This window comes from Camelus ferus, chromosome X (genome assembly GCF_009834535.1).
Source record: "Camelus ferus isolate YT-003-E chromosome X, BCGSAC_Cfer_1.0, whole genome shotgun sequence".
In the NCBI taxonomy this organism is placed as follows: domain Eukaryota; kingdom Metazoa; phylum Chordata; class Mammalia; order Artiodactyla; family Camelidae; genus Camelus; species Camelus ferus.
The window spans coordinates 93,605,140-93,614,903 of record NC_045732.1 but is presented as its reverse complement, the minus strand read 5'-3'; the positions used below and the strand labels follow the sequence as shown (position 1 = coordinate 93,614,903).

General features: G+C 39.9%; 1 protein-coding gene across 1 annotated transcript; it reads left to right on the top strand.

Moving 5' to 3' along the window:
- Positions 1 to 397: 397 nt before the first annotated feature.
- Positions 398 to 9,550, top strand: UBE2A (ubiquitin conjugating enzyme E2 A). Its single transcript, XM_032476127.1, has 6 exons — positions 398 to 665; positions 806 to 886; positions 1,282 to 1,307; positions 6,782 to 6,871; positions 7,875 to 7,963; positions 8,240 to 9,550. The coding sequence occupies exons 1-6, from the start codon at positions 622 to 624 to the stop codon at positions 8,366 to 8,368; spliced, it is 459 nt and encodes a 152-aa protein (XP_032332018.1). The 5' UTR covers positions 398 to 621; the 3' UTR covers positions 8,369 to 9,550.
- The last annotated feature ends 214 nt before the right edge of the window (positions 9,551 to 9,764 follow it).

The window sequence follows — 9,764 nt, the reverse complement described above, 5'->3', positions numbered from 1 at the left end:
TTTTGCCTCCGCCCACTCCCTCCTAGTCGAGTTCGGGACTTCCATCCTTCTTCTCTCCCTCAGCCACAGTGAGCACTTTAATAAGGGATCTGATCTCAAAAAAAAAAAAAAAAAAAAAGGATAGAAAAAGGAAAACAGAAAAGAGCTTCCCAGGGTTCGTCTTAAAATTGGCAGGTGGGGGTGGACCCCGTTCCACCACCCAATCCTAGTGAGTTACAGTCTATTTCCGATTCGGCCAGTACCTCTCCTCTCACCCCACTCAGTCCTCCCGCCGGCCGCCCGCTGCCCGTCTCCCGCCCGCTGCCCGTCTCCCGCCTCCCGCGGGGGTTTAATGACCTAAGCAACTTTCCTCCTCCCCCCTCCTCCGCCCCGTCTTGGTACGGCCTGTCCGGCTTTCGACGTTCCACCCCCGCCCTTTCCTTCCAGGTTGGTTCAGCCCCCGTCTACTCTGGGGTGGTGCTTAGCCGGCGCCAGACAGACCCTCGACTTCGGAGAGGCAGTGCTGTTCCTCTGGGCGCTTCCCCCTCGGTTTCTTCAGCTTCTTCAGCCTCCTCGGCCGCCTTACCGCCCGCGGGGACCCGAGAGCTCGGTGTATGCCCCACCCCTGACCCCGCTAGAGACATGTCCACCCCGGCTCGGCGGCGCCTCATGAGGGACTTCAAGAGGTAACCTGCCCGGGACTCCAGGGGCCGGGGGCTGCGACCGGGACGCAGGGCGGGGCCGGCGGCGGGCCGGGCGGGCGGCTGGGCTACCGACAGCGGGCGCGGGTGCTGGATCGCGGGGGCCCTTGTCTGTTTCCCTGAAGGTTGCAGGAGGATCCTCCAGCCGGAGTCAGCGGGGCTCCGTCCGAGAACAACATCATGGTTTGGAACGCGGTCATTTTTGGGTGAGTCTGCGTTCCGGGTGGTGGCGAGAGCTGGGGGACGGGTGTGCCCTCCGGGACCGGCCCTGTGTGGAGGCGGGGGGAGAGGGAAAGGGTTTGGGGCTGACTGGGCCTAGGCGCCTCCCCGGAGCCTGTGCCTCGATTAGCTCGGTTCCCGCTGCCAGGGGAACCGTTTGGGGTTATAAGGGGGGCGGGGCGGGGACTGGTGGCGCTTCGGCGCGGCGGCCTGCCCGAGGTTTCTGAGCCCCAAACCTCTGCGTGTAGTGGCTTTGCGACCCGGGAAGCGGTGGTTTACCAGAGATGGAGTGGGCAGAGCTCAGAATAGCCATCTCCTCAGATGAACCGGTGTGAAGGGAGCCCCTGCAGCAGGGACTGACTGGGTTTTCTCTGTGTTGCAGGCCTGAAGGAACCCCGTTTGAGGATGGTAAGAGAGTTTCTTTACCCACCTTTCAGGAGCCTGATCATCTGGGGAAAGGGTTCCCAGCCATCCTAGAAGTCCCTCCTACTTAGAAACCCGCTTCTCCCCAGCCTCTGCCTACTAAAGGCTTGAGTGGAATCCAGTATGTGGCATGTTGTGCTGGCTATTGTCCGCTTGACTAGAACTACACCTTTTCCGTTGCTTCTTTGAAAAAAAATCTGGGTAAGGCAGTCACTTTTTAAAAGGAGCATCGTACCACTGCTGCTAAGGGTTTGTGAGGTTTGGGTTTTGATTCTCATAAATTTAGCCGCCATCGAGATACTGAGTTACTATCAACCCAACCACTTGCTGATAGACTCAGAGACCCCAGGGACCATCTGGTTCAGAATTCTGGTACAAGGGCAGGAACTGTTTGTGGGATGGTGAATGGATGCAAGAATCCCTTGCACACAACTGCCTGCTTTCTACAACCTGGCACTGGATACCTGTCAGCCTCACTGCTTTAATGGCACCTTTAATGGCCAGTTTGAATATAATATTGTTTCTTATTTTTAAATGAGTTTTCAGCATGTACTTTTATCAGGACTTTATGGTCAGTAATCTCAAGGCAGCTTCAGAATTGAGGGTAGCCTTAATGTACTCTCTTGACCAGTGTCCAACCTCCTTGAAGGTACTACATGTACTTACAGGTACATGATTTTTAATGGGTTTAGGTTTGACTTTTAAAGAAACACATGTTAATGCTTTTTAAGGATTTTTTGGAAAAAAAAACCCCTCCTATTTTGAGATAATTATAGATTCATGTGCAGTTGTAATAAATAATAATACGGGGGGACCTTGTATACACTTCACCTACCCCCCTACCTTTGGTAACATCTTTAATGACTGTGCTACAATATCACAACCAGGAAATTGACACTGACATAGTTTTATGTGCACTTGTGTGTGTGTGGAATTAATTGTTTTTGAAACTTTCATACACTTAAAAGATGATTAAAAGTATTTGAACTACTGATTGACATCTTTAATATTTGAGGTATTTTAAGAAAGAAAACTATCTTTCTGGTTTATTGTCAATGATTTATCTTCCTTTGGTCACATAGCATTTGAGATATATATATATACAGATACACAAACACACACACACACACACACATATATACATACATACACATATGCACATAACTCAGTTTGAAGGTGGAAAAAAACATTTCTGCAAACTGCTAGGTACATACTTATTTATGTTACCAAGTTGGATTGCTTTTGGATGCTACCAACCACAAGATAGTGTGAGGTAGGTCAATATCAACCAGTTTTATAGTTTGTCTCAAGTACTGAAATTTCCCTAGTAGACTAGACTTTTAGCTTCCTCTCTCCTTCACCCCCTGGGTAAACATCATGGCTCTTCAGTGCCACAATAAAAAGAAATGACAGCAGGAGAGTGTGATCCTGAAGGCATACTACTTTAGTGCAGTAAAGAATTTGAACTGATCTGTAGCAAGAGCTAGCTAGGCCCAATTTTTCTCTACTAGGTAGATTGGTGCTAGTTCTTCATACTTAAGCTTTATGTGCAGATTAACTGTGTATTTGCTTTAGCTCCAGCAGGCTTCATTTTCATTGGCTTCTTTTTTCCTCCTGATTTTACTCAGACTGCTTTATGCTGGGCACAGCTTTATTAATAGTACATCACTTTGCTGGGGGTAGGCAACTTTAAATATTTCAAAGGTAATTCTCTTGTTTTAAGTGGTATAAGCTGAAAAGGTACTTGTGTAATCCATTATCTACCTTTGACATGACTGGTTCTGTTTTTGATGATGTGTATCTCCACCCTGGCATTACTGAGAGGAATTACTCAGGCTACATGACAGTACCCTTTTCTGTTGATTCTGCTGAGCAGTCTGCTATCCATGGATGCTTCCTCAGGTGATGAGAACACTGACCCTGGCTGGAAAAAAAATTTTTTTTTCACCATTTAAAAGTGACTCTTATTTTACAGTGAGGGAATTTACTGGAAAAGCCTGATTAGGGACCAGTGGCATAGTTGATATTGCTGTTGCCAATGTATTGTATAAATCAACAGCCCCCAAACTACTTTTGTTGCTTCCTTGTAAACCAGTTGTAGTGCGAGTTTCTGGAACAGCCAGGCCCTAGTTAAAGAGATGAAATTTTAAGAAAAGGAACTCTTAAAGGTATTTTGATTTAACTTCACACACTTGAAGTAAGAGGACTGTGTTCCCAAGAGCTTACACTACCAAATAAGACAATACTTCCTCATAAAAATATATTGGTATGTATGCTGAATACAAAGGCTAAGGAACAAGGTATTCTCCATCACATCATCAGAAAATTGTTAATAGATGTAGTAAGATACTAGGGTTGGATTTTCATAATAGATAATATTCTTCAGAATTTCATGTCTTTTTAAAAATGAATCACATAAAACCCACTAGGGGTGTTCTTAAGGTAGATGAGTCCTATGATGAAGAACATTTGGGTATTACCTTAAAAATGAGACTTTTCCATCATCAAAAAAATTTTTTAAGTGCATGTACTTTGCTTTCTCCTCAGGGTTCACAAACTGGTAGCCTAGTGGCAGAAAACACCTGCAGGGGTGTTTTCTTTGGCCAACACAACATTTTCAAAAAATTGAACTTGTGACAGTCTTCAGCCATAATATACACTCTCTAGTTTAACCATGTCACTCCCTGTTGCCATACACCAGCCATTTCACACATTTACATAATTTTCCTGGTCCCTATGTATAAATGGATTAATTGATACTTTCCTTACAATGTTTTGGTCTCTTCAGGAGGATGAACAAAATCAGTACAGATTGTGTACAATAATGGTGAGGCTTAAGTTTTCAGTTATTTTAAAGCCTACCCTTCTAAATATTCAGAGGATGCCTTCTAGTCTCATTTGTGTCATACTAGTTCTGGGATTTTGAATTTCGTTAACATTTGTTTTAGATCTCAGAAATTGCATTGAGGGTTGTACTAAAGAGGTTCTCACTGTTTAAGGTAGCTAAAAGTATGAAATATCCCTTAAAATGTGTACTTTGAGTAAGATTTAGGTAAGTCCTAATTTATATTCAAGTAGACATAAGCAGGTTGTTTCACTCCTCAAGATATTAAATGAGCTGTTCCAAAAGACTTGATTAACTTCTTTAGTAGCTAGGTAACCACCTTGTTGAACTTTTGGGCAAGCAGTAGGCAGAAAGCTCACGTCAAGGGTTTTGTGAGCCACCAGCATATGTACTGAACTTGCATTTCACTGTGGTTGTTTGATGTAGGTCAGGAAGAAAAAGAACTATTTAATTATGAATTAATTAATTATAAATTCTGGACTGATAGTGAAGTTTGGATTTTTGGTTTTTGTCTCCTTCAGCTGGGTCTAGAGATGTGAAACTGTAGAATTATTGTAGCCAAAATATTTATGAAGACTTATTTTGTATCACTGTGCATCTTTCCCTCATTGAAACCTCACAGCAGTGTTATGTAGCAGGTGCTATTATAAACCCCATTTTACTGATGAGGAACTTGAGGTTTAGTCAAGTTTAGCAGCTTCCCCAAAGGTTTCACAACTAGCAAGTAGCAAAGCAAGGATTTGAACCCAGGTCTATCTGACTGCAAAGCTCTTCCCCATGGTGCTCCACTGTTTCCACTTATGTATGACTTTACCACCTTTATGTATCAAGTGTAATGACGATTTTAATTTAAAGTACCTGGGAGCTTCAATTGCTATTAAATCTGACCAATTTTAGAGCAATTTTTTGATGATAAATCTCTAGGCTCTAATTTAAGTGGAATTCAACACTGAGTCAAATGTGTTTATACTTGAAATATATAAAGAAGCTCAAAGTTTTGAACTAACACTCATTCCTACTTTTTCTTGCATATTATAATATCAGTAAAACTGGAAAGGAAGAACTATGATTTCTTCCTCAAAAATAGGAAGAGTTATGACCAGGTGGTGATAAAGGTGAAGTGTGTTCTGATGGACTATAGCATGTTTTTCAGTTCCAAAATGTTTTTCTTGTCCTTAGTTGTAATATGTGGTATCTTTAGATCTGACTTTCAAGTTTAGGAAGTAACAATAGTTTGGGGAATGTAATATGTCTCTATATGCTGCATTTTAAATTATTCTTGAAATTTTGGAACACATTTTCATACCAGGGGCAACTTTGTTAACAAATTGTTTCCCATGAGCTTGCTGGTAGAAAACAAACTTTTTGGTACTGTTATATGTGACAGATCTAGCAGGAGAATGATTGTAGTCTTCTCTTTTTTTCTTAAATGAAAAGGAGGAATGGAAGTAAGGAGGAAATAAATTGCTAACTCTGATGGAACCAGTAACAAATTATACTCTGTGGTCTGTTGTATTAGAATAAGTAATTTATTAAGTGGACCAGAGTAATGTAATATAACATGCATCATTTTATACCTGATAGTAACTGATTCCTTAAGTATACTTGAAGTTTCAGTTAGGAAAAAACAATTGTCCAGTTGTTTTCTTGAATTTATTAAACCCAATGAAAAATGACATTTTGAAGAAAATTATCTCCCCAAATCATAACATCCAACAATTCTTGAATGAGATCCAGTTTGTCCATTTCTTAAAATAAGTCTATAACCTAGTGTGCTTTAGGGCCTCCTGCTACCTTAGTTGGCACATATTCAAGAAAAGGAATTCATTTCAGTAGTAACGTAAATAAACATCATTAGAAAGAAATTTACTGGAGACATGAATGCAATGTAATGTGATTTTAAAATTATTTCTGCCATTAATTCCATCCATTAGTGTGAATAATTGAGTTGGTTTTACAGTGAAGTACCTTGTGAGTCATACTTAAGGGTTTTGAAGAGACTGAAGTTTTTTCTGGCTTACATTCAATTATGTTTTCATTATAGATTTGCTATCACATGAAAAGGAGCCAGTGAACACTTTTGTACTTATTCCTTGCTATTTTAAAAATAATTTGATTATTGATTTGTATTTCTAGCATTGCTTTTTGAACCTTTGTGCTCTCATTCTTTCTAGTCCATTTTAAAAATCACTGGATAGTTGAGGATAGCAGCTGATCAAAACAGGCCTTTATCATGGTCTTTTAGTTTTTCTATAGGAGGAAGGCCAAACTTTGGCTCTAGATGCTTGTTATTTTAAGGATGTCTTCTAAATGTACAGTGGCTAAAGTTATCCTGCAGGCAGTAATTTTGAGTTTAAGATGGCTGTATTTAACTTTGGGGGAGAATACTGGAAAAACAAAAAAGCAGTCACCTTTGGGTGGTGGTTCTTACGATGTTCATTTTTAGAGCAAACCCTGGAGCTGTATCTCTTACCTGGTCTCTTTCCTCTCTACCCTATATCTTTGCATTATGTTATTTAATACTCTTAAAAAAAAAGTCATGTAGCATTAAAAACAAAGTACTATGGACAAAGTGATAAGTATGTTTTCTTAAACCTTTCTTTTCTAACTACAGGAACTTTTAAGCTTACAATAGAATTCACTGAAGAATATCCAAATAAGCCACCTACGGTTAGATTTGTCTCTAAGATGTTTCATCCAAATGGCAAGTATCACTTTTAATATAGTATTTTAAACTACTACACTGCTTATTTTGGAGATATTCCACATTTCCTATTTATTTGTCTGTAGTACCTGAGTGTTTGGGCCTCTTGCTCTTTCCTGAAAGCTGAACTTGTTCATGGTGGTCTGTTACTGTCTTGGTCTGCAGTCCGAGAACTGAAGCAGTGAAGGGACTTTGCCTTTGTGGGAGTCTCAAAGCCTCCTGGTTTTGATGATTTTATCATTTACTTATTAAACAAAAATAAGGATGCTCTTGAGGCTTCCTTTTAATGTAAGGCCAGATTGGGGTAGTTTTGTGTTGTAATTATTTTCACTAGCATTTAGAACAATAGTTTTCAGCTTTGGATGCAGACAAGCACTAGCACAGAACATCTAAAAGATACAGATGCCCTGGCCCCACTCCAGGCCTACTGACTGTCAGAGGCTGTGGTTGCGGCCCAGGTGTAGAGTAGAGTGGAAAAGTGCCACAGGTGATTCTAACTTACCAAATTGCTTTTTCGCTCTCTCTCTAGTAGTAGACCTACAACAGCTTGCCTTTTATTCAGGTTAATCAAGTATTTTCCAGGGTATCAGATCTTTTTATCTACATGCCAAAATGAAACCTTGTGAACTCTGAGCTATCTTCTGTTATTTCAGATAGGAGATAGAGTTTACAGATTTGGTGGAATGAATTTCCCAAAGTCTATGGATGACTCAGGACCCTGTTAGAAATGTGTGTGTTTTCCTGGATAGTAGGGCTATCTTTTCAGAAGAACAAGAACTAAGTATCTTCCAGTTTTATGCCAATTACATTTGACATTCTTCAATCATCCTGATGGTTTCACTAGTAATGATTATGACTCTTCTTTTAGGAAGGTAACTGAGAAGCAGCTTAGGAATCTTTTTAAGCCTCAAAAGCAGTGTTCTTGACTATACTTGTGTTGACTGTGATGTTAAAACCTTAATGGTTTTATTATGTTTAACATACCTACTTCTATGCTCTTAAGTCTATGCAGATGGTAGTATATGTCTGGACATACTTCAGAACCGTTGGAGTCCAACCTATGATGTGTCTTCCATTTTAACATCCATACAGGTGAATTTTCCTCAATGTGACTGTGGCCTTTGATATGTTTATATTAGCAATTGAATTGTTTTTGAAGTCGTAAGTGAAAGGTAGGTCATTAAGACCTAAGCCACCAGAAAACATATTTATTTGCCTAGCTACTAGCAGATTAATGTAACTCTGGGTTATTATGCTAAGAGAGCAAATGTAGCTGCTGCTTAGGACAACTCAAGTGAGTGCTTTGAATATACATATAGTTTTATTTTTTGCATTGAGGAACTGACCTTTTACAAATTGTCTCTATAGTCTCTATTGGATGAACCCAATCCCAATAGTCCAGCAAACAGCCAGGCTGCTCAGCTGTACCAGGAGAACAAACGGGAATATGAAAAACGTGTTTCTGCGATAGTAGAACAGAGCTGGCGTGACTGTTGACCCGGGTGCAGGAAAAGCAGCAGCTGGTCATAAGAAAAATATATATTGATGTGTTTGTCACCTTCCTATTCTTCAGTGTCATTACATTTACTTTATTAAAAGCAAAATAGCTGTTGTGCTGTTTCCATCTTCCCTTGCCAAGGTTTTCCTACCCCTTCTACCCTCTCCTTAAACATCAGAAAACACCCTCTATGAGATCAAATGTACTGTACCTGGGTTACGTGCAAAAATTACTAATGCTTAATTCCTTTTCTGTTGTATCTCATTTCCAGTTGTAGGGCAGTATTGTGTTACTGTACTGTACACTAAGCTTTTTAAATGAATTGTTTTACAAGTGGTGCTTATGCATAGCTTGATGACCAGAATGTTATTTTTAACAGAATGATTGCTGAAGTGTTTCATCCTGGCTGGTCCTTCACTTGTGTTGGATTTAGAAGTGAATTTTTGGAATAAGGCCTATGGAAAACAGGAGAACAAATTCATATAAACATCCATTTTGAAAGAGCAGTGGAAGCTAAAAATGCTATGCTACTAAGATCTAACCAACACAGCTTACAAGACATTTTTTACTGGTAGGAAGGAGAATGAGAAAGGACTCAGCCAAAGGAGTGCATCAGTTGTAACTGACACATCCTTTCCTTGCAAGGTATTCACTGGACACAGCCATGCTAAGTTTCAGAATACTGAAGTCGTCTCTGGGTTTTCAATTTTTAAAGAGGTGTGGGAGCAGAGGAATGGAAACAATCAGTTTTTGACCTAGGGAGGGTTGGAAAATCCTTTAATCTTTTTAAAGGAGCAGTGCTACCCTAGATTAACAAATTTATAATCCCCCATCATGTTTTAGAGTTTTAATTAATCCGAGGAAGGGAACATATCTATAGCAAACTATTTTCCACTCAAATCCTCAGTTAAAGCTGCATGCTTTAGTTTCTTCCTCCCTTTCAGTATTATAAGAACCTTAAAGTCAAAGTTTGCAATCTTTCTTTGGATATTTATACTTTTAGATAGACAATACCTTTAAGTAGCAGTGTGGGACAAGGCTTGTAAATGTTTTTGTCTAATGTTCCATTGTTACCTTTTGTGCATTTATCACTCTTCTAAATCTAACTTTGCACAAGTAACCCATGTAAAAAATGTACATTTTTCAAAACTTGTAAATAAAAATAACCTTAAAATTTTGTAGTCAAGGTATAATTATATTTTAGCTCAATATGAACTTTTAGTATTAATTTGTGGGACTCTCATATCTACTCATTCCCCATCTTAAAACAAAAATTATGGTAGAAGCAAAAAATATAGATTCTGGGAGAGGGAGAAGAGTAGATACTGCTGGAGAGGACCTTTTTTTTCCTTTTCAGTCATAGCGTTTAATGCTTTTTAAAACATTCTAATCGAC